Source organism: Mesoplodon bidens (assembly GCF_964165515.1).
Source record: "Mesoplodon bidens genome assembly, chromosome: 4".
NCBI classification, from domain to species: Eukaryota; Metazoa; Chordata; class Mammalia; order Artiodactyla; family Ziphiidae; genus Mesoplodon; species Mesoplodon bidens.
Genome location: NC_138160.1, coordinates 34,882,219 through 34,907,599, shown reverse-complemented (window position 1 = coordinate 34,907,599; position 25,381 = coordinate 34,882,219). Strand labels below are relative to the sequence as shown.

The 25,381-nt window shown below is 37.0% G+C and overlaps 1 protein-coding gene across 1 annotated transcript in view; it reads right to left on the bottom strand.

Moving 5' to 3' along the window:
• C7 (complement C7) overlaps nt 1–25,381 on the bottom strand; it is a 59,662-nt gene that overhangs the window by 32,379 nt on the left and 1,902 nt on the right. The window contains exons 2-9 of the mRNA XM_081233000.1: nt 21,255–21,310; nt 19,378–19,453; nt 16,285–16,426; nt 14,251–14,398; nt 12,787–12,925; nt 5,965–6,135; nt 4,431–4,674; nt 2,038–2,148 (exon numbers count right to left, since the gene is read on the bottom strand). Coding sequence (XP_081089126.1) covers nt 2,038–2,148; nt 4,431–4,674; nt 5,965–6,135; nt 12,787–12,925; nt 14,251–14,398; nt 16,285–16,426; nt 19,378–19,453; nt 21,255–21,310 — 1,087 coding nt within the window. The remainder of the gene's footprint in view (nt 1–2,037; nt 2,149–4,430; nt 4,675–5,964; nt 6,136–12,786; nt 12,926–14,250; nt 14,399–16,284; nt 16,427–19,377; nt 19,454–21,254; nt 21,311–25,381) is intronic.

The window sequence follows — 25,381 nt, the reverse complement described above, 5'->3', positions numbered from 1 at the left end:
GACCAGACTTACGTTGATTTTCATTTCTTTTTTTAATTAAATTTTGCAATTTCATAACATTTTCATAAAATTTTGCAAATTCAAAAATTAGACTTTTATCATCAGAAGTTATTAAAGTCTCATATTTTTAAAGAAACGCCTGAGTGCTTCCTCATCTTCCTTGTTAGCTACGTTTCAAAATGCAAATAGTCACACTTTTAATGCAGTGTATTGCCAAGTTCAGTCCCTGAACTACTGGAATCAGAATCACCTAGAATGACTGCAGATTTCTGAGCTCCAGCCAAGACATAGAAGGACGTAGCTGAGAGAAAAGTCAAGTACTCAGCATTTGAACAGGCTGCCCCAGGTAATCCTCTTGCATACCAAAATTTGAGAATCACCACCTAAACTGACATGCCTGTTTACAAACTACAGAGTCTAAGAAATCAGCTTTTATATTTATTTTTAAGCCTGTAGCCTCCCTCTCTACACCTCAGTGAGCTCTGTGCTCCAGCTGGCCCTCTTCCCCTAGACAATCAGCCTGGGGCAACAGTGAAAGGCCCAGATTGTGAAGCCAGACATTGGAATCTTGTGCCTGACCCCAACTGTGGTCTTGGGCAACCTTTCTGTGCCTCAGTGTCCCTGTCAGTAAAATGGAAATATGAATAATACCCAGTTCTTAGGTAGGAGTACATTGGTTAATTTTTGTAAATCACTTAAAATTGTGCTGGGCACATCATAAGTGCTACATGTTTGTTAAACATAACATAAAATAAGATAAAACAAAGCAAAAATAAAATAAAATAAAATAAAATCAGTAAGCAGCTTCCAATCACCAGCCCAACTGATAACTGATGTCAACAACTTCTCAAAGCTCCCACTTTCATTTCTATTTCCAGATCGGTGTATTTCCATGTTGTTCAAAAACTTGTCCTCCTCCTTCGTCATGTCAGGTCCAAGAAGACAGGCACTTTTTCTGGCATGTTCACTGCTGTATCACCAGTGCCTAGAACAATTTCTGCATGCACTATAGGTTCCGTAAATAGTTGATGAATAAAGTAAGTGAATGAGGAATTAAGCCTGGCTTAACACTCTGTCTCCCTCCTTCTTGCAGTCATCTACTAAAGGATCCTCACTTCCTCGATGAGGACTTTAGCACCTGGGTCAGTCTTCTCCTTCATCCCAATTTCTGCCATCACCCCAAGAGAACTTGAGCTCTAATGCTGCTCCATGGCTTCACACAATGCACCACAGTCTCATTTCCATCCCTACTACACTCAGAATCTCTTCATTTGAAGGCAATTAAGTCTTAATCACCAAATCCAATGAAGTCTTCAGACCTCCTCTTATGTCACTTCGTTGTAGTATTTCTCGCTGTCCATTTCTTCTCCTCTACCTTCCATGTTACTCATCTTTTCTGGTTCTTATCCTATCAGATTATTCCTTTTCAGTCCCTCTCCTTTCACTACAACTTTATATTTGTCATCTTTCATTTAATCACTCCCTGCATTAAATCCTTTAACGGCATCCCTTGCCATCTGGGTGAAACCCAAACTCCCTAACACAGCATCTAGACACAGTTTATTTCTTGTTCAAATAAAAAGAGAAAGCAATTCACTACCTTTACAGGACAAAGGGAAATTCCTTCTTCAATCACTCAAAGACTAACACACCAACTCCTACACTCTGCCACCACCGTCACCACCACCACCACCATGCACCAAAACCTTTTAACTGCACTGAGCATCCATGTCACAGAATGAAACTGAAGCTTCTCCTCTTGCTGTCATTTTTCTAGGCTTGTTTGTCAACCTTCCTCACTGGAAACAAAGATGGTGATCACTGAGGACATAGTTACAGTACACAGAGGTACCCAGTGAAATGTCCACTCTGCAGGATGGATCACTGCCGTGACATACGACAGAGACATCAGAGGTCAAAATAACCAAGTATTTCAAAAGCACAAAGTAGAACACCCACTAGAATTTCAAAGGCCCTTAGAGACCAGGAAGTAACCACAAGAAAGAGGGATGGAGGTAAGTTTGTAATGAAAATTACCTGAAACCAATTTTAAGGTCTCTTCCATCTCCTTGCATTTGTGCTCTGATGATTTAAACAAAAAATTGATATGTGAGGAAGCACATTTCTTCTTCTGCTCTGAACTAAGACCTGGGGGGGGAAATTTTAAAGGTGCTTAGTTTCCACATTTGTTGAAAATCTCCTTTGAGATGCTGGCCAGGTGTGAGAGTGGGATAAGAGGTTGTTTCCTACCACTGGGGCCATATAATCAGAAATATACTATACGGGCTTCCCTGGTGGCACAGTGGTTGAGACTCCGCCTGCCGATGCAGGGGACACGGGTTTGTGCCCCGGTACAGGAGGATCCCACGTGCCGCGGAGCGGTTGGGCCCGTGAGCCATGGCCGCTGAGCCTGCGCGTCCGGAGCCTGTGCTCCGCAACGGGAGAGGCCACGGCAGTGAGAGGCCCAAGTACCGCAAAAAAAAAAAAAAAAAAAAAAATACTATACGTACATTTTCAAGTGCTCTAGAAGGGTCAAGGGTCAGAAAAAGTGATATTTGGTGTTTGTTATAAACAAAATAAGATACATGCATTATATTTAGGGGTAAAGCATCACATGTCTGAAACTTACATTCAAATGGTTCAGCCGCTCTTGGCTTCTATTAACTTTGACCAGAGGGTGGGGGTGGGTGAAACAGTGGAGGGAGCAAAAACTGAGCACTTCACAGAGTGATACCTTATACCCAACTGCAGTCAGCTTCTCAGGCATAAGGCAAATAGGTAAAAGTAGATGTGCAATGGCCTCCAGCCCACCCACTGGAGACCCCAAAAGCTGGGTTCTGGTTCTACAGCAATTAATTCCTAAAATCCTAGTTCTAGTGCCTCAGTCTCTCTATCTTTAACATCTCTGGTGTCTACATTTTCTTCCTATGACACATAATCTTAGATGGTTACAATTTCTACTCATTATCAAATGGAGTTTTGCAATGCATTTTTTTAAAAGAGGATAGAAAATAATAAAGGGTAGAAATGTATTTTTATATAATTTTACTAACTATATTATAACAAACTCAGTATTTCTTAAAGAACAATTGGGGGCATATAACATATCCCAGAATCCTTGATTAATTTCACTTAAAACTTTTAAGAACAAAAACTGCTCAAGAGTAAAATTTTTACTCAAAATTTTTTTACCGACTCAGAAAGCTTTAAAAAAAAATCCTCTTCGTTTCTTTTTAAGTGTTAAAGAAAAAAAAATGGTCATGAAACTGAGTTTAGATCAAGCCCCTTTCTGGATTAATTTCCCAAAGAAATATTACCTCTGTTGTTGCTACAAAAACCTGTGCTTGTGCATTCATTTCCAACCTGCTGAGGTTGGAAAAGCTCACATTCTAATTAAATCTTAATTGGTAAAACTTAAGCCCAGTAGAAAAAAAAAAATAGTCAATGGAAACACAGAAAAATATTGTAGTTCACTCACAAGAGAAGGCTACAAGACCTCCTCTGAATCTCAGGTAAGCAGTCGTACTCTCCTCCAAGGTGGTAAGAAAGTCTTGACTGAAGAGTAAGATGCTAACAAGATGATTTGGGATAGAGAAGTAAGTGTGGCCACGAGCTTCAGGACAAAGTTGGAAAGGAGCAGGTTGGACTTGGAACGTAAATAAGCCAAAAGGTCTCTGGAAAGGAGGAATGGATACTAGGACACACACTCTTCTCCAACATGGCAGCAGCTGGTGAGGAACATCCTCTCACTGTGAAGTCAACGAAGTATGAACTCAGTAGCGTGCCCTGAGTCTAACAAAAAGCAGGCAATTCCAGCAGCAACATAGCATAAGGAAAAAGCTAAGTTGATGCTGGAGCCAGTTAAACCTGCTTACAATCAGTATGCCCTTGGATTTCACTCGGTAGCAGTGAGGATTATTGCTAACATAGGCAACCTGCCTGTCTAGAAGAAGGGATCCAATAAATTTAAGCTATTGTTAAAAGTTTTAGGTAGTAAGCAAACTCATGATATCCAGAGTAGATTTTTTTAAAGGAATGTGAGTGGTAAAGAACAGAGGTAAATAAGAAAAGACTGCATTGAAACGTTTTGATTTCTGCAATATCAGTAAACTCCTCACTAGTTTTCCTCGAGGAATATTACTTAATCTGAGAAACGGGGAAGATTAAAAAGTATTCTAAAAATCCAATCAACACATTCTAGAGATAACAATAATGATAATGGCTTAACTCTCACTTCAGGGTACTATCCAAAAGAGTAGGCAGGCTTTTTCTTAAACCCTGGAAGATTTTGAGTAGAGTATAATAGATTCTTGCAATTTGGGATTCTTTTGCAATTTAATCTCTATTTGTCATATTTTAAAGCTCTAAAGTTTAACTACTAACTAAAATCCCTGCAATGCTTGTATATAACAATATTTTTAATACTCTACCGCTTTGTTTGATTTTTTCTGAGTCCAAATAAAAGATAACTTTGTATTCTCCTCCTAAGGACCCAGACTGAAGATAATGTGTCCCATACTGGTCGATCAGTCTTCGATAGGCGCTGTAGTCATACAGAGAGGGAAGGTAGGAGAGTTCCTTCCAGAATGACTCAGCAAGTTGTAAAAAGTCCGGATTGTTATTGATAAACTGAGCCACTTCAACAGTGTTCTGAAGAACCAACAACTGATAACTCTATAGGAAGAAGAAAGAGTAAAAGGAGTTTTAGGATGAAGACTAAAAGGCAATGGAAATAGTTCCTTGTCCAATGTCTCCAACAATAGCCACCTCCATCAATGCAGACTAAATGAATTTTTATTTTTGATGCATAATGAGGTCTCTTCTGGGCCCACCCACTTGAAGCAATCTAAGGAATTTTAGGAATCCCAAACAGAAATAACATCTGAGTGATGACATGGTAACTGGTTTTATACATGACTTTTAAAACCCCCAAGACCAAGCTGTTATGACCTCCTCAACTAGAAAAAAAGATTCAACGCTGTTAAATGCTAAATAATCTCACAGACAGGGATATAATATCCCTAGAGTCCACATCGTAACAATGACTTATAGGTAAGGTGACCATATAATTTATCCCCCATACTGGAGTATTTACAGTGTAAGCTACTTTATAATGAGGTCTTTTAAACCCTTCCTAAGCATCTTTTCATGATGTCCAAGACAGAGAGCTACCTTACACCAAATCCTCACTTATGTGAACAATATAATATGGGTATAATAAATGTTTTTACAGCTCATATTTCCACAATCAACTTCTTAGTCATGAAACAAACAAAATTATATTCCTTTATACCTCGCTTATGTGATCTATTAATCAAGTTACTGACTTTAAGAATGAGATGAATTATGTATATTATGAATGATGATCAGCCTGAAAAATTCTTCAGCAGTAAGTGTGAATCAATTAGAACAATTCATTTCAACTGTTCAGGTTGCCCAAGATGAAAGTTTTAGTATCTCAATACAACAGAGTATCTAAAGTTGTCTTTTAACTTCCTCGGATGAAAATGTTAGTATCTCCAAAGTAATAAAGTATTTTAACATCTTTTATTTTCATGCACCTTCTTTAAAAAACTCCAGTATTAGTGTTTTGGAAGCACATTTCATTGGATTTTTGAAATTGTATATAATACTTAAAATAGTAACATCAGTAATCATGAATTAGAAATTTAGGCTAGTTTTAACTAAAAGATTTGAAAGTAATAAGTTCTTTTTAGATTTTTAAATAAGAACAAATACTTCAATGAGAAAATAAAAAGTGTAAATAAATGTATTATCAAAGAGAATTAACAAGACAAAAACCATACCTTTTAAAGAAATATATTGGATTATCTCTTTGAAGAAGATACTGTGCCCTAATTAAAAAATAAAAGCTGATTCTTTTAGTAAATGCACTTCTGTTAATGTTAGAAATACCTAAACCAGTAAAATATGGAAAAGTTAACTAATATATTTCATACTAACCTTTTCCTTATGGATTTCTTCAATATTTGAAGAGGAACTGTATGAAGAAGATGAAGAACTAAAAAAGAGGAAGCGTCCTTTACTAGATGATGAATGTTCTGTTGATGTATGTTTTACATAAGACCAGGTACTATTGTAAAATTCATAATTAAAATCATTATTTATTTTCACCTATAAAGAAAATGAAAAAGTTAGATCTCTGGGGCTTTATTTTTGAAATGTTCTATGTGATCCAGTAGTGGATTTAAATTTCTAATTCTGTTCGACTTGAAAAAATGTTAAGATTGGAATTGTTTTTCCTATGCTAGATGGTAGAAGAAAAAGTCATCCCAAACAAATTTAAAAACAGACAACAGGATAGTCACATGTGGTTGAGAAGGGACAGCTCCAGCATACATGAAGACTACTATTTCTTTTTCCTTTATTTAGTCCTAGATCAAGTGTCAAAATGAAATGCCCACAGAGGACTGGCAAGTAATATAAATGTTGGAAGCATCCAGTGGAAGGCGGGGTAGTGAAGAAGTGAGCACACACCCTGTCTAAAAGAGTCTAAAAGGTACCCAACACTCAAATCCATCCGACAGTCCTATACATTACTACAGGTTCTAGCACTGACAGATATCTGATTTTTCAAGAAAAGAGATATATCTGAATCTTCATGAAAAAATCTTTAGTTTTTTAAAATCATAGGCAACTATCTTGCTAAAAATGTCAGTCACAATGAGAATAAAACATGAAATATGACCCTCAGTCTGTTCTATATAAATATTCAGATCAGTAACTCTCCTTTCACAAGTATTTGTGTTTTTATTATATGTCCATACACATCTGTATTTGAGATCAAAGTATAAATAAACACAGAGAAAATTTAAATGATGAATATGATACATTTTAAAAATAAAGCTAAAATCTAAAAAAGAGTGGATATTTGTATATGTATAACAGATTCACTTTGCTGTACACCTGAAATTAACACAACATTGTAAATCAACTACACCTCAATAAAAATTTTTTTTTAAATGCTAAAAAGAAAATAGAATATTATGCAGCCATCATAAAGGATGATTGTGAGGACAAATTGTTCATGTTAAATGAAAAAGCAAGTATAAATGTGATATTTACAAATCCTATTAACCACAAATATGATAGTATATGCCAGTCGAAAAAAGACTAGGAGGAAATTCAACAAAATGCCAGAAAATATTAAAAATACTTTCATCACTACCCATGTTAAAAATTAGGCATTCATGCTAGAAGCAAGACAGAAGAGAAGAAAAAATAGATTTAACCATACCTTTTATTCCAACATTATTTTCATTATATTATGAAATTGGTTTGTTTAAAAGTCAAACGCAAAAATTCAGCTCAAGTCAAAATGAAGAATATATTATTATTCTTAACTACAAAGAGGACATTTTTATTATTATTATTATTGAATACAAAGAGGACATTATTTTAAAATGTACTAGAGATTTCTAGAGTCACTAGATAGTGTCTCAGTCCTATTTGGTTTTGGACAGACACAGAATTTAGTTTTTTCTCTCGAGAAAGAAAAGTTACCTACCTTTCTTTCAATGCAAAAAAAAAAAAAATTAGCCTATTTTTTCTCTTCTTCAGACGTACAATTCAAATACTTGATTCATGATTTATGCAAATAAGCCTCTTAAGAACTTTAGTTCAGCGTCTCCTCACTCCCATGTACCCTACACATAGCCACAAGAATCCTTTCTCAAGGTAGTGTGATCTTAAATTTTCTTTAATACCCTCTTCCTTCCAGCTAAGATCCTGAAATTTCCCCAGACTGAGTCTTCCTCTGAAGTCACAAATTCAAACATCCTACACTCTGACATCTCTTACTCTTTTTTTTTTTTTTTTTTTTTTTTTTTTTTGCGGTACGCGGGCCTCTCACTGCTGTGGCCTCTCCCATTGCGGAGCACAGGCTCCAGACGCGCAGGATCAGCGGCCATGGCTCACGGGCCCAGCCGCTGCGCGGCATGTGGGATCTTCCCAGACCGGGGCACGAACCCACGTCCCCTGCATCGGCAGGCAGACTCTCAACCACTGCACCACCAGGGAAGCCCATCTCTTACTCTTTTGACACTCATTCTATTTTTGCCATATCTATTATTCAACCTCATAGAGACAGACCTTCAACTTACTTTCCCTTCTCTTTCCTTATCAGCACCTTCATTTTGTCACTTCCTTCATGTTGTAGTTACGCTTCATGGTTCATGACTTATTATTCTCTTGCCAATGAACCTAACTCCTGCCAATGAACCTTGCCTAGGTATGTTCTGCCACCATATTTGCCAGGCAAAAATTCAACCTTTGTTCAGTGCTCGCAGCCAAGCACCTTAGCACTGCTATAGAAAAATCACACAACTATCGATTGGTGTTACTGTAAGTCCATTCATAATTTCCAACCTCAGTGGAATCCTCAATACATTCCAGCAACCCTAAATCTCTAGCCAATTCTTTCTCCCATTCCCTACAGTATCTATTTCAAAAGTTCTGCACCCATCTCAATCCCCCAATCTTACAATCATTTCCTTCACTCTCAGAAGATAAACTTAACCTCTTTCTTTACAAACACTCCCACTATCAGACACAGTCTTCTTACACTTCTTGCTAACAAATTTACAGACTTATGAATGTCTTCGCTTCCTTTCCTGTGCAGGTGTTCCTCCCCCTGTCTAAGGCTAATTTCTCTGTCTTTTTTCTGTATTGCATTCCGTCTCACCTCTTCAAAGGACTAATTAAATTAATTGATTACTCCCTGTCTTACAGCTTCAACTTTTCTTTCTCTACTGGCTCATTCCTATCAACGCTTACACATATTCTAACCCCATCTAAGTACAGTGCACTGCAAGGGCTCTGAGCCACACTTCTAGGGTTCAGACCCCATAGTTGTCATCTACTACCTCTGTGATTGTAGGTAAATTACTCAGCATTCTTTGTCTCAGTTTCCTCATCTGTAAAAATAGTAGATGACAGTACCTACATACTTAGGTTATTATATAAAAAAAAGTTCTATTTAAAGCACTTGAAATGGTGCTTAGTATATAAAAGGTTCTTAATATATGTGAGCTACTTTTATTATCATTCAAATTAATTTCTGTTAGCAAAGTAGATTTAGAAATCTCAGATATCTACACACATACCAACAGAGGAAGCAGAGGATCAGATAACTAAGCATTAGTTAAAATTGCCTTTAGAATACGTTTTTGTGATTCATTTGATATACATATAGGATCTTGCTTTAAAAAATATAATGAAGTATACTAAGCGAACTAAATCAGAGAAAGACAAACATCATATATCACTTATATGCAGAATCTAAAAAAAAGGATACAAATGAACTTGTTTACAAAACAGAAACAGAATCACAGACATAGAAAACAAACTTATGGTTACCAAAGGGGAAGGAGAGGGAGGGATAAATTAGGAGTTTGGGATTAGCAGATACAAACTACTATGTATAAAATAGATAAACAACAAGGTCCTATTGTATAGCACAGGGAACTAAATTCAATATCTTGTAATAAATTGTAATGTAAAAGACTCTGAAAAAGAATATATACGTATCTGAATCACTTTGCTGTACATCAGAAACTAACACAACATTGTAAATCAACTATACTTCAATAAAAAAAATTTTAATATAATGAATTACATTCAAGATCAAAACAGGAGAATCCAGGAAGTTATTTTCTCCACCTTAATCTTTACTCACTCCCATCTGCAACTTGTTACATGCTGAGAATAAACAAGACAGTCTTTCAGCATCTCCCAGGCTAAACTAAGCAGGGTGGCACCTTCCCAAAGTGACCGTGGAGCTGGAATGTGCTTATGTTTCAAAGGCTTCCTTGTGGTATGAAAAATATGAGCAAACAGAGAATGTGCATGGCATCAAAGTAAGTGGCTTACTCAATAAGAAACTGGGTTTGTCCTGGGTAAACTATCATGCTGATTTCCAAAACAGAGATTAGAAGAGAGATTGACTGATTCTGTTTTATGTTTATTTACTAACATTTATGTTCCAACAAGCCAAAAGTCATGTTCCACCTGTAGAGGCCTGAATCCCCAGTGGCTCCCCATCTATTTGAACTGAGGAGGACATTGGCCACCTCCATATTCGCACCTGGGTTTCCCGCTGCAGTGATTGACTCACTGCCTATTACTTCCACCTCACTTCCCTTCGGCTGGATCCTAAATGACAGGCTATAATTTCCCTCTACCTCTGACAAACACCTTCAAATTCGGTGACTGGCAAGGCATTTCAGATGTCAATCCAAAAACCAAGCCATGCTGTAGAAAACGAACGTCAGAATTATGCTGTCATTAAATTATTTTTCTTCTTCAAAAGCTGCAGGTTTCCAGCATGTCTCCTTTCCAACCATGTCAGAAATTCTCTCCCTTATTACTTCCTCTGTTCTGTAACTTTCTAAATTTGACTACATACACACACACACACACACACACACATATACACATATATATGCATATATATACATATATGCAATTCTCCCCCTTATAATTATGAAAGAATTATCAACACATCCTCTTAGTAATATGAGGAGAAAAAATTCTCTTTATATGCCTATCTCACATTGTCCCTTCTGGCCAAAGGGTAAATTACAATATAGGTTTTTCACCAAGCAGAATTTAGAGTTAAAAAAGCAGTTAACACAATACACTGGGAGAGTAAAATATACTAGAAAAATGAAAGGCGGTGAAGTCTGACAGACTGGATCCAAGCTCTACTGCTTATTAATTTGGTGACTTGAAGCAAGTCTGCTGAAGTCCTCTGAGCCTCGATTTCTCTATATATAAAACAGTAAAACATTACTTACCTTTCACAGATGTCATGAGGATTAAAATTACACAAATTGCCTAAAATAGTGCAGATGTCACAGGAAATATTCAAAAATTGGTAGCTATGATTATTTTTCAAGTCAGTTCCACTTTCTACTTTCATGATTCAATAACTCTTAAATGTAATTTAATTCCATTATAAGTTGGAGGTTGGTGGGTTTGCTCCTCATAATCAGAACTGCTTTCTGAAGATGACTAATGTTGGTAAACTAAAGCTCCTTCCTTCTGAATATCCTAATAGTTTTGGTTTACAAATTTGGGAGTAATCAGTAAGAAGGGCTGAACTGGAAAGTTTTGAGCTCTGGGAAGATGGGAGGAAAGGCATGAGAGAGGAGATCTTGGAAGAGATGAGCAAGAAAGAGGCTAAAACAGGATGAGACCAGAAACTTCTTTTGGCTTAGGTTGTGGAAAGACAGACAATTTAAGATAGAGGATCTCAACTGTTTTCGTTGGATGCATTGGCATTATGAGGTAGACAATCTCTCCTCTATGTTCCCTCTAAATCTTCAGGAATTTCCCCTAAAGCCATTACTGTTTTGTGTGAGTAGATTTTGTGTTGAAATCAATCAACAGGATGAGTTTAGGTGTGTATGACAGAAACAGCCTGCAAGAAGCAGAAGCCTGCAGAGGAAACCTTGAGACCATAAACAAAATTTTAAAGTTTGGCAGTATGGATGCGGGCAAGGATGTGGAACACAGGCCACTCTTCCACACTGCTGGTAGGGTATAGATTGGTCATATATAGGTTTTGGAAACTTTAGTGAAGTGTAACCTAAACATAGCCTACAAAGCAGCAATTCGAGTTCCAGGTGTCTGCACTAGAGAAGCTTATTTGTATGGAACTCATGCACAAGAATGTTCAAGGCATTTTCATAAGAAAAAAACAGAAACAGCAGTAAAAATGCCATCTACATCAGCATGAATAAACATTAAAACTCTAATTTTGAGTGAAAGAATGATTCATAGAAGAATATATACTATATGATTTATCTATATAAGTGGCAAAGAACAAGCAAAACTAAATCACAAGTTTTTCTTTAGGGACAAAGACTTATGGGATAAACATATACAGAAAAACAAGGAAATGATTATTACAAAATATAAGATAGTGGTTGCATGGGCAGTACAGGTAGAGAAGATGTGACAGAAAGAGGTAGATAGGAGACTTTAAGTCACTGGTAATATTCTATTTCTCAAGGTGGGTGGTGGGCATATATAGTCCTGTTTGTATTATTAGTTTTCTCCAAACTGCAAGTATATGTTATTCACAGCCTTTTGTACATAGAAATATTTCATAATTTAAAAAAAAAGCATTTTTAAGTAAGGTGACACTGTGGCAGTGGTTAGGAGACTATCACAACCAGTCATGAGCAGGGCCTTGGGTTTTAACACCCACACAGGGACAGACCATCAGTTTCTGGACCCACATGGAGTATGGAGTTCAAAATGAGACAATGAATATTTCAGCTTGAATGACACAAATTAAAAGTATCATTGCGCTATAACACAGATTTAAAGAATATATATTCCTAAACAGTAAATGTAACATAAAAGAAGAAGACTCATAGACATAGAGAACAAACTGGTGGAACGGGGTGGGGGGGCAATATAGGGGTGAGGGGGTGGGAGGTACACACTACTGTGTGTAAGATGGGCTCAAGGATGTATTGTACAACACAGGGAATAGAGCCAATATTTTGCAGTAACTGTAAATGGAAAGTAAACTTTAAAAATTGTATAAAAAAATTTTAAGAATAAATAAAACATTTCTTCAAAAAAGAAAATGTATTCTTTTTAAGCCTATATAAGACATTTCTAAGAACTGACCACATATGAGGCCACAAGTAAATTCTCAACAAAATACCAAAAAAATCAATATCATATAAATAATGATCTCTGGCAACAATTCACAGATTAGAAAGAAATCAAATCAATGTAATTAAGTACCTGGAATGTATAGGAGAGGATATTTCCGCTCAGTCTGTAGAAATCTCTCCCATCCCCGCTAAACACCTTTCTGCATTGACCACCAAAACTTTTAGTGTTGAGGACTTTGTTCCTAAACTGGCCCGTGAGCGCATTGTAACTGTTTTTTAAAAAATGAAAGAAGAAAAGGCTGTTAAAAACCAGAAACACCACTTGCTGAAACAGGCATCATTAGAGAACTCTAGATATTCTTGAAATACATTACAGTTAAACATCTCTGCGAGAGCTCAAATAAAAAGCCTCCTAAAGCACACTATGCATTACCCAACTCCCCCTGCTTGTTATAATGGTTAAAACTAATAGCTGGGGTAACCCAACATCCTTTTAGCCTAAGAACTTATTTAGGAAACACACAGCCCTTTTGTATCTATGGCAACAGCTGGTTTTGAATTGAATCTACAGATAAAACCAAACAATTAAGATTACTCTTGAAGAGAGAGAACTCTCTACAATGATTTACAACTAGTCAGCCTCTTAGCATGCTAACTGGTATACTCTTTAAAGTAACTTTACCAATTTTCCATTAATGAATTTCATAGTAGTATAGAAAAATCACATCTAACTATCACTCTCAAAGAGATTATCTTAAAACCTTGAAACTTTAACTTGGATCTGACCGTTAAAAGTTTTTCAGAATTCTTTTTAAAAAGGCTAACAGGGGGCTTCCCTGGTGGCACAGTGGTTGGGAGTCTGCCTGCCAATGCAGGGGACACGGGTTCGAGCCCTGATCTGGGAAGATCCCACATGCCGCAGAGCAACTAGCCTTGTGAGCCACAATTACTGAGCCTGCGCATCTGGAGCCTGTGCTCCACAACAAGAAAGGCCACGATAGTGAGAGGCCCGTGCACTGCGATGAGGAGTGGCCCCCCCACTTGCCGCAACTAGAGAAAGCCCTCGCACAGAAACGAAGACCCAACACAGCCATAAATAAATAAATAATTAATTTAAAAAAAAAAAAAAAGCTAACAGGATTGCCTCAACTTCACTTGAAAGTTCCCAGCTAGTTTAGGTGATTACTTTTCAGTCTGAGTGTTCCAACACACTTTCTCTCTTCTTCCGCTGCTCTCATTCTGTTGTCTCTTCATTCCCTTAAGTAGCCCCACATCATTGAACTAGTTCTCCCCCCTTCCCTCCCATATGGGGACTGACTGGCCAGGTTTTCCCAGGTCTGAGGGTTTTCCTTAGATGCAGGACTTTCAGTGCTAAACCCAACAGTCCAGGGACAACTGGTCCCTCTATGCTTTACCACATATATTTACAGTATATAGATAGGATTTTTAAATAGTTTCAGGATGGCAAAGAGCTCTAAGCAAAGTCTTAACTATTAGGTGATTTGTTATTAGACTTACCAAACCACAAAATAAAACACAACAAAATAAAAATTACAACCCATCGATGTGTACAGGAAGACACCCAACACCTTACCCATGTCCAGTAAGTTCTATGTTGGGAGGAGGTTTATCAAGGTCACAGGAAGGCCTGCTTTCTGCGTCCTCACACCTGTCTTCATCAGCACTGTCCTCTTCACAGTCAGAATCCCCATTGCAAACCAAAGATCTGCTGATGCACTGACCTGAACACAAGAAAAGCCACCACACAAAAATAAAAGAGGTGAAAAGCAAAAACGCTACCTGAGATCAAAAGATTTCACCCTGGACCTTCAACACAACACTGATACTCTAATGTGGGTTTGAGATAAACCCTCAGTGCCCAGGGAAGGACTGCTGATTATTTCGGTCCTCATTTTTCAACATGCAAATTGATTCTGACCTTGGCTGGACACAAAATTGAAAATAGAACCTGAATGCAAATTCCAGGCTCTCACCCATAGTCATCAAGCACTTTGTCTGAATTCTCCAAAATCACTCAGTGCCAATCAATCACTGGGAAGACAGATTGACCTCCTGCCCTTCAACTTTCCATTTCTCTTCTGTAATCACTGACCTAGATGCCAAAGTGCTGTCTTTCTTGGTGATTTAGATATATATGCTTTGAGAGCATGGGAACTGGATTAAAAGATTAAACTTAAACATTTCTTTAACACCTTCTCTGTTCAGGACACTCTTGGGTGTTGGGATACAGATATGAATAAAAAGGGTATTCACCAGGGTTTTCATATACTTTACAATCTAATAGGAAAGAGTATGAAGTTAGATCATTACAATTCAGCAATGTAATTGTTGTGATAGATATAAGCCCAGGGTACCAGAAGCACAAGGAAGCACTAGAGGGTACCAGATGAACTAGCCCCAGCCTCCCTCCTCAGCATTATATCCAACCATTCTCTTACTAGCTTCCTACGCCCTAGCCATACTGGATCATTTACATAAATCAAAGACCAAACTTTTTTGCCATCTCCACTGGCTTTGCACCTACAGTTCTTCAAAAATCAAATCACACATTACCTCCTCTCAGAAACCACCCTTGCCCCACAAGCTACAATGTATGCCCTTCATTTGTGCCCTTATAGTATGCATGGCACAAAACTGTCCTGATAGCACATCCCACTATACTGTCCACTTGATCCAATGCAGCAAACATTTGTTGAGATTCTACTATGTACCACACACTCCAGATGCAAAAATAAAAGAAATATAATACACACCTTCAAGGAGTTCAGTCTACCAAAAGATATCCAGGGCAACAAATACTTCAGATTACAGATGATACAATGCACATAGAGAACACAGAAAAGTAATCTGTTAAATAGCTCTATCAGTTGGGCGTTTAGGGTAGGTCTCCCTAAGGCAGTGTCATCTGATTTGGGTTTTGAAAGTACAATAGGAGTTTGACAGGTATTGCTGAAAAACACGTCTAACACAGGAAATATTTATGTACTATTTTGCCCATAAAACTTTAAGAATTTTGAGGGAAGAGGCTATGTGTTTCATCATACATCCACAACCCTCATTTCTGTATCTGGAACATAACAAGAATAATAAATGTTTGCTAAAGGTTGTTGAATTAACCTTTCTGCACAAATGCAACATAGACAATAGGTCAAATATTATTCAATCCAAAACTGTTTAATTTCCCCATGAATAGAGATGACCCGTATTGCTCCTTGATTAGCTAATTAGAGTTGCTTTTCTTGTAAACATAAAAATAATTTGGGCAGTAATATTGTTTTTGCCCAATTTCAGTCTTCATTCCAGACTCATTCCACATCTTCACCAAAAATGCAATGTCAAGAACTGCTTGGGTCTGTCAATAGCCATATTTCTTTTTCAAAGAAGCAAAGAGTATCCCCACCTTTATTACCAGACAACACCCATGCATTTAAAAGAATGACAGTTGAGTGTGTAACTAATATGCCAATCAAAATCCAACTGAATTGGGGGAAAATTAATTTATAGGCTAATATAAATGCAGTACAATTCAACAAATACATACTGAGCAAATTAAACAAATAGCATTTGAACTTATACTCTGCATGCCGAACCTATGGGAAGCAAATACCTGAAAAACACCTGAAACGTTCTCCACATCCCTCTTCTGTTGGACATCCTCGTGTAGGTTCACACGATTGTGGTTCAAAAGCACTTCCAACACAGGGATGGCCGCCATACTGCCCATAAACAGCAATTGACCGCCTGCGAGTCTAAATACAAGCCAAATAGCTTTTCAATATCTCCAGTTTCCTTTATCTGAGAAATAAAATCTGGGATAAATTAATACAATTGGAGAAATAATGTTTGTAAAATTGTTCTGGTGTACTACAGAAATAAAGCCTACAAAATCAATGCACCCAGAAACCCACTTGTCTTTGAGTACAGTGACACTTGGGTTATTATTTATAGAGCACTCCCAGTTATATATTTACTCTTAGGGTTGAATGAAAAAAAATTTAGTGAATCTTTAAGAAAGTATGCTGGATAAACCAGATCACAACACAAAATGACTAATATTTTGCCAAAGCAATGTACCAAGAGCTAATTAGAAAAGGTGAAGTGAATTTTGCTGGAGAAAGAGTAAGCATATTGGGAAGGGAAGTTAAGATGAACAGGAGTAAAGGGAAACCTTTAGAAAAGTGGTGGTAATTAATTTGAGCTGAACCTTAAGCCTTCTTCAGGAAGGCAAGGTGAGGCAAAACAATCCAGAGAGACATATATGCTAACGTGGAAGTCAAATTTACAAAACAGAAGCCTAAGTGGTCCACAGGTGAAGGTACATCTACAATGATACTTTACTGGACAACCAAAATTACTGACCTCTAAAATGGGAAAGATGTCAAAGGCCTATCTTAGGGAGGGGTGGGGTAGGACGGGGTAGAAAAAAATTTTAGGAAATCTCTAAGGCAAATGAGAAAACTAATTCATCCTAAAATTAATTTACTCAATATGAAGGCATGTATCTAATGTTTAAACAAAAAGAAAGATCTGCAAAATCCTTTTCCTCCCCAAAGGCAACCAAAGGTGTATCTTTTAAGCCTCTTCCTATACTCAACTCTTACCAGTTAATAAAAATGGACAAAATCTGAGATTCCAGAGAATTTAAACCTTGAGCAACAGGGAAGACTAGATATACAAACCAAAGTTGAATCTATTCATTCATCCTAAATTGGAACCAAGGGTCACAGATATGTAAGTTGAACTCTGAGCAGGTTTGCAACAGCCTGGGGCTTTCACTGTGTCTAAGCAAAGGAGTCATAGAGGAGTATGAGTGAGGAATGGAACTCAGTACAGTTTCTTAGTAAGTTTTTAGTTTCTGTATTCAATTGATGAAGACACCTCTTATATGTGGCTTAGTAACATTGTGCTTTTCTGAAGTTCAAAAACATAGATTGTGTTGTCGTATAAGTAATGTTTTCCTTCTCCATAGACACCAGGATGACCTTGATGGCTGTCTGCTCTCAGGGTCTCATTCTCACCTGTCAAATTCTGATCTTATGACTCATTTTTCATTTTTACTTGTCTTCTTCTGGGTGAAAATTCTGTTTTTATAATCTAAGCATGATAAGCTCCACTCAAAAAAATTACTCATATGAAAAATACCTTCCATCTACCTCTAATGTTCTTTCTTAACTTGTTTTTAAATTATAAAAATGCTTTCTGAAGTTGGTGTTTGTTTGACTTTTGTTTTGTTATGCATGTACCTGTTTGCCTGTAATCAGAGTTGTCATCTAATATTATATTTGCCAGAAACCAAATCCTAGTTACTTGTGTAACTTGTTTTGTAAATACCCCTCATGTAGATACTAAATAAATGCTGGAAAATGAGGATAATGATGATGCTTCAAAACACAAGTTATCTTCTATAATATGGTTCTGTTATTTTAATAATTTTAAAATGATTTTAAATGCACATTTTAATCTAAACTGAACTACCTTTAAAATACTTTACAAATATCAAATCATGTTGTACACCTGAAACTAATATAATGTTATATGTCAATTGTATCTCAATACAAAAAATATATATATTTAGCCATTCAAATGTTCAGAACCTTTGAAACCAACATTGTATTTCTGGAATTTATCCTAAGATGATTATCAGAAAAAAGACATATCTATGTGTAAAAATGTTCACTAAAGTTTTATTCATAATAACAAAATATATAAATAACCTAAATCTCAAACAATAGGAAGTGGATACAGAAGATTGGTATATACATATAATGGAACATAATTCAGCTGTTAAAATTCATGCTGATAGAATAATGTTAAGTTAAAATAGAATACAAAATAATGATCAAATAATCCTATTTTAAAAATCATAAGCACATAGAAAGAAAATAGAGGAAACACCCAAATGCCAGTCAATAGAACTCTAATTAAATTTTTTAAATGTACATTCATACAATAAAATGCTATGTAGCTATTCAAAAAGAATAAAGCAGATCTGGGCTTACATGGAATAAAAAAGAAAAGAAAAGAAATTGAAAGAATAAATACTAAAATGCTGACATATCGGTTTCTTCTAAATGGTAGAATTATAAGTAGTGTTTTCTTTATTTAATAGAAATAAACCATTTTATTTCATTTATAAAACAATAAATCATTTTCTCCAATGATTAATTTATAATAAGGAAAAAAACAGACATTTTTAGAAGTACTCTATAATCTCCCAGTCAAGTCTGGTATTTTATTTATATTACTTTTGTATTAAACTTTAAAAATGTTTGACTTTCCATGGTCATTCACTATTAGTTAGATAAAACAAAGCAGCCATTTTGCTACTCTTTAGTGTTTGTTTCAAATGAAAAGAAAAGTTGAATCCAGTAAATATGAAATTTTGAATTATCTACTAACTTCATTTCATGCTATTCTTATTTCTCTGATAGTGAAAGAGTTAGTGAGTTGCTTTTAGTGTCTCTCCTATGTATATTTCTAGGCTCAGATGTAAGATTTAGAAAAGTCCTGCAAGAAAAATGAGAATGCAGAAATATTTTATTACAATATTAAGTATGAAATAAATCATACTTTTTCCCTTCAAAATTACTAATTACATTTTCAAAAAATAAAACAACATTCAAAAGTTAATGCCATTGTGTCCACACCTAAGCTATTTCTACATATAAATAGTAAATACAAAGTTTTCACATGGTCCTACCTGAGTCTTGGTACAACCATTGCATTCTGACCAAGGGGCATAGGAAGCCCACTGGCAATTGACTGGCGAGGAGGCACTGTCATAGTGTCAAATTGTCCATCATAAAGCCGACAGAAAGGTAGGAGAGAAGACAAAAAATTGGCAAGAATAGTCAAAAATTGCTTTACAATTTTTTTCCTAAGAGGCACCAAGAGGATCCCAAAATATATAAAAAATATATGTGGGAAGGACTCACTTTTTCAGAGATTTATTAAATATAATTTATGAAATATCTAGAATGTACCAGGCACTGTTTAGACACTAGAGCTATAAACATAAAAGAGATAGGATACTGACAATTGGTAGAGGGGAGGATGAAGACACAGATGTGTAAACAAATAATCATAACACAATAATATAATCATGATCCTTTATACAGTATAGCTAATGAGATAGATTTCCTAACAGAAATGTGTACAGTATAATGCGTTGTGGAAATACACATAAGAGAGTGTCCAAAGTTGGGAGGCTAAGTGAGAACATATAGAAGGAAGGTATTATGGCCTTTGATGGGATTTTGGATGATGAATTGAAGAGCTATACAGAAATTTAACTGAGAGACAACAAGCTCTAAAACGACCGTATGAGAAGTAGGAAACCAAAATCTGGCAAAGGCTAAATGGACGAGAATTTAGTTTTACGTGCTCCCCCTGTTTATTGAGGTCACTTCTCAAGCACACACCCAAGTACAGTAGGGTCAAGTTGAGCTCAAAGGATTCCACCCAAATAAAATACACGTGGAAAATGGCAAGTTGACTCTCTTACAATGCTTAACTCTGGCTGTGTCCAAGAGGTCATGTTGCTTAGTCCAAAGAGATTAAGGAAGCCTTCCCTAAAACCACACTTTGCAAGGCGTAGAGGAACCAGGACTCCTGCTTTCTGGACTTTGAGTACATTCCTAATCTGGGAGACATCTCAGGTCAAGGTGATTCCTGCTTAGTTAAGCATAGCACAGCCAGGTGCTGCAGATAAGGAGTCCCGTTTGTGGCTCAGGTGCCCTTATGGGGCTAATCTTGCTAACCTGTAGTCTTGATATGGCATCAATGATCCAAAGGCCTTAGTGTTTTTGACCTTTAAACAATCTGAACTTAATGCTATGTGTCTATTTTGTCTCCCAGAGACAGGCAGAGGCCTTCCCCAAACACCGAGGCTTAGGAAGGGAAGCTCGCTTGGCCTCACCTCCTCTGTGCACCTGTCCAGTCCCCTCACAGAGCCCTTATCACACCTGCATTGAAATCAACTCTTTCAAGATCTCAATCACCCCCTCTACTCTCAGTACCTTCTGGCTTCTCTGTGTCCCAGTCACTGGCACAACTCCAGACACATGTTCTGACAGTTCAATGAGGTAAGCCGACCTGGTCCCCTCCCATCAGACAGTGAAAGCAAAGCAAGGAGGTGAGTAAATGATGCTGGCTTTTTTCCAGGTCTCAAGAGCAGATAAACCTATTTTCTTAAAAAAAAACTCTCAACTTTTAAAATCCCAAAGACTATTTTGCAAAGATTACATTTAAAAATCAAATTCTGCTCTAAGATGTGTAAGTCAGCTGCCATTCCCTGAATTGCAGGTAAAACCATGGTACTGGGAGAAGCAGGAAACCTTGAGGTGTTTTTAGTCTTCAGGTTTCTTCCTTACAGGGAATAAAATAAAGTAAAATAAGAATAAGAATAAAACATGCTTTCTCTATAATTGCCTTTTCTAAAAAAGGGAAAGAAAAAAAGTGTTGAAGGGTTAAACATGCTCAGGCTACAATGTAAAAATCAGACCATACTTAAGAATTTCCTTAAAATAAAAGAAATAATTGTTAATGGTTTCCACACACAATCCAAAAAATTCTCACCTTGAAAAAACTTGGAACTCTCCTATAAATCCCACCAAGAAGAATAAACTTATTGCCTAGGAGGGGGAAAAAAAAAACAATAAAGCAATATTTTAGTTAGCATTGCTTTAACGAGTCAAAAGTGAATAGATCTGTACAAGTCAAGATTTGTGAGTTGGGAATAGAAAGAGTGAAAGAACCATGGAGAAGCCTTGACTTAAAACTTAAAAGCTTGACTTTTAAGTTTTCATTTTAAATAAAAATTTAATACAATTATTTCATTTATTTATTTATTTTGTGGCCACATTGGGTCTTTTATTGCTGCACATGGGCTTTCTCTAGTTGTGGAGAGCAGGGGCTACTCTTCATTGCGGTGTGTGGACTTCTCATTGTGGTGGCTTCTCTTGCTGCGGAGCATGGGCTCTAGGCACGTGAGCTTCAGTAGCTGTGGCGCACGGGCTTAGTTGCTCCGAGGCATGTGGGATCTTCCCAGGCCAGGGCTCGAACCCGTGTCCCCTGCATTGGCAGGCAGATTTTCAACTACTGCACCACCAGGGAAATCTCTAATACATTTCTCTTGAGTTCACTTCCCATTATACATTTCTGGAAAGACAACTAGGGGCTAGGTGATGTCATTGACAAATAAATTGAAAAGACTCCCCAGAGTTAAATGTTCACAAACATTTCTTTAGGGTCCCATCATCTTTTAATTCCTTACTCCACTCTCCTCTCTAACTTTGGTACCCATGAGGGCACCAGAGAAGAGAAAGTCTGGAAAGAAGAACAGTTCCATGGGCTGAGAAGCTAAAAGAGAAATAGCTTCCTAAATGGAAAAATCAAAAGTGGAGGTACATTCCTAGCCAGAGGTGCCGTGATACTCATCACAATCCTTAGTTCTGCAGGTGGTTCCTTCAGTCTTTAAAACACCACAGAGGCCTTTTATAATCCCATTCATGTGATACCAGCAGCCTAAATATTGAGCATCTGACAGGTTATGAAATTGTATGTAAAATGTGATTACATTTTGTTTGAAAATCAAATGTGTATTGAAAGCAAATCTACAAAGAAATATAACAAAGAATAGTTCATTTCCGGTTGTGAAATCATAGGTGACTTTTATTATTTTATTTTCATTTCTATGTATTTTCCTACTTTGACAACTCAAGGTGAAAGGAAATGCAATTCAAATCTGTACTGGAGACTCTTTAAAAATATCAAGCACATTCAAGTCATAACCCAGCAAAAAAGTCCTTAAATCATCTTACCTCACATTTTACCAGGCCAATGTTCTTTCTCTTCTCTTGATCTCCCCAAACCTCTTTTCTCTCAGGGTAGCTGTGGAATGGCTTCCCAACATTTTTTCCAGACCCTTCTACTCACCTTCCTAGATCACCCATCCTCTTATTAGGTATCTTTTTTTCAGTTGTAAAATCCTAGTTGCCTACTTCTGCCTTTTACAGCCTTACAGATTTTTTAGCCTATAATCTGATTAACATAACCAAAAGGGCAGAGGGGTACCAACAGCTGTGGGCACCCTGGAAACGTGAACAATGGTGGGAGAGGCTATGGATACTTTTCTGATTTTTCAACAAACTCGTGAAGCACATAATGGAAAGTAACACCTTTTAAACGTTGGGGTGTTTTTTTTTTTAATTATAAACTGCAGTGGGTTGTTTCTTTTCAACAATATGTCTTTTTTTGTACTATGTCAACTCATTTTTCCTGCCCTTGGGCCAGCCTATCTCATAGCTTTTTCGTTTGTTTGTTTGTTTTTTCTTTTCTTTTCTTTTCTTTTTTTTTTTTTTCCATTTCTCATAGCTTTTTTAGTCACTCCCAGGCATTCTGGAACAATCTAACAGTCAGATTTCAATGTATCATCCAATTTAAAATGTCTATCCTACTCCCAGGTCCTGCGGGAGGGGTGGGGTCCACTTCAAAATTCCTCTGCTTTATTCTCCTTCTTCTCTTCCCCACCTCCCCAGGGTGCCTGTCTTCTCCAGAGTCAGCGCAGCACGAGTGAGAGGGGCAAGAGCCAAAAGGATCTTGCCTGCCCGATGCAGCTGGAGTCTAGTGATGGTAAATCAGGGTGTGTTGGATGTTTGAATGCCAATTCTTTATCTCTCATGGTGTTTTTGTCATTCTTTGGATATCCCTCCTTTGGGAATCTACAACCACTGTTCTCTGGCACAAATGATTCGTCTCTTTGTTCAGCTCTCTTGAGTCTCACCAGTGCCTGCTTCCTGATGCTGTCTGCTGGGGTTGCTTCATCCTGCAGGCGCCTCCCAGGCAGAGTCCCTGACAACCCAAGTCTGGCCCCTTTCTAAAGGTCCACATCTGGTCCATGGGATACCTGCACACATCCTTGCCCTGTCAAATTCTGGATGTCAGGATGTAACCAATACTGCTGTGTTGACTTACTTGCTAACCACAGGGCAGTGAACCAGCCTATGCCTTTAGATTTTCTCAAATGTGAGTAGGGTATCATTCCCTATACACCCTCATGCTCCAAGGGACAGAATATTGCATACTTTTGAGGATGGAGATGGCCAAAGGGTCACCAAACAAATTTAGAGCTACTCTTTTGGTATTGCAGTAATACTGCATTGAATGTACAATATCTCACTTTAAAATGTGAGGGTACTGAACACCTAATTATTATTGGCCTTTGACTCTCAGGCAAAACAGACATCGTGAAAAAATCTATTTTAACATTCTATTACATATTTTTTTAAATGTCAACGAAGTTTTAAGGGATATACTTTTTCATCAGAAAAGATAACTTTGCCACCATCTTCCTTGTATACATATTATAACCCATGAAGATCTGCTTATCACAAGTTCATGAGTTATACAAGCTGAATCTCTTAACCAAAAGAATGTCTTGAAAATTTGCTAGCTGAGTACTTGAAAATGAAGCAGTTATCATTCCTTGCCTTTGGAAAGAGTATCTCATCAAATGGACAAGATAGAACAATTACAAATTAATAAACAAATTAATGACAGACATAGACATACATCTGAATTAACTCTATAAAAGAATTGCTTGGGGGCTTCCCTGGTGGCGCAGTGGTTGAGAGTCTGCCTGCCGATGCAGGGGACAGGGGTTCGAGCCCTGGTCTGGGAGGATCCCACGTGCCGCGGAGCAACTAGCCCTGTGAGCCACAAATACTGAGCCTGTGCGTCTGGAGCCTGTGCTCCGCAACGAGAGGCCGCGATAGTGGGAGGCCCGTGCACCGCGATGAGGAGTGGCCCCCACTTGCCGCAGCTAGAGAAAGCCCTCGCACAGAAACGAGGAGCCAACACAGCCATAAATAAATAAATAAATAAAAATTAAAAAAAAAAAAGCAAAATTCCTTTAAAAAAAAAAAAAAAAGAATTGCTTGGTTGAAAAGGTATCGTATCTTTGCAGTGTGTAATGTAGCTAAGCTGGGACTACATTTCCCAGAATTCTCTTCTCTTCTTTCTTATGACTGAATGAGCATTAGCTCTACCTCCTTCCTCTAAAGTGTTCCAGCTACAACCATTGTCTCTATGCTTCTAATTTCTCCATATCTGGTCTTTTACATTTGTCTGTTGAATCATGAGCCCATTTGAGGTAAAAAAAATAAAATATTAATTTCTGTAGCATATACTGGGTTCCAAATATCCAAATTCCAAGAGAAAAAAGTATGAAAAAATCAAATCTAATTTCTTAGCATGTCCTAATATCTTGATCAATAAATTTAGAACATAGGGCACCAAACAGATGAAGAAGCAGGTAGATTTTAAAATCAATTTACTTACATCTTTATCAGAAATAGACATCAATTTGCAACACTTCTAGCGATAAAGAAATGCAAAAGGGCACAATAATATGATATGAGTACTTTGTTGCCATTAGAAGCACATTATAGATTGAACAATGACAGGAGAACATGCTTATGATATAGTGATTAAAAAGATTCATATCTAGATTGATAGCAATTTCATAAAATATATTTTGTACATGCTCATATAAAAGTCTGAAAAGAAAGATTAAAATGTTCATAGTGGTTATCTCTGAGTGGAGAAATAATTGATATTATCTTTTCTTTGAACTTATTTTTGCCAAGATGGTAGTATTATAATATGGAAAAAGACATGTTTTTAAAGGCACAAACACCATCACA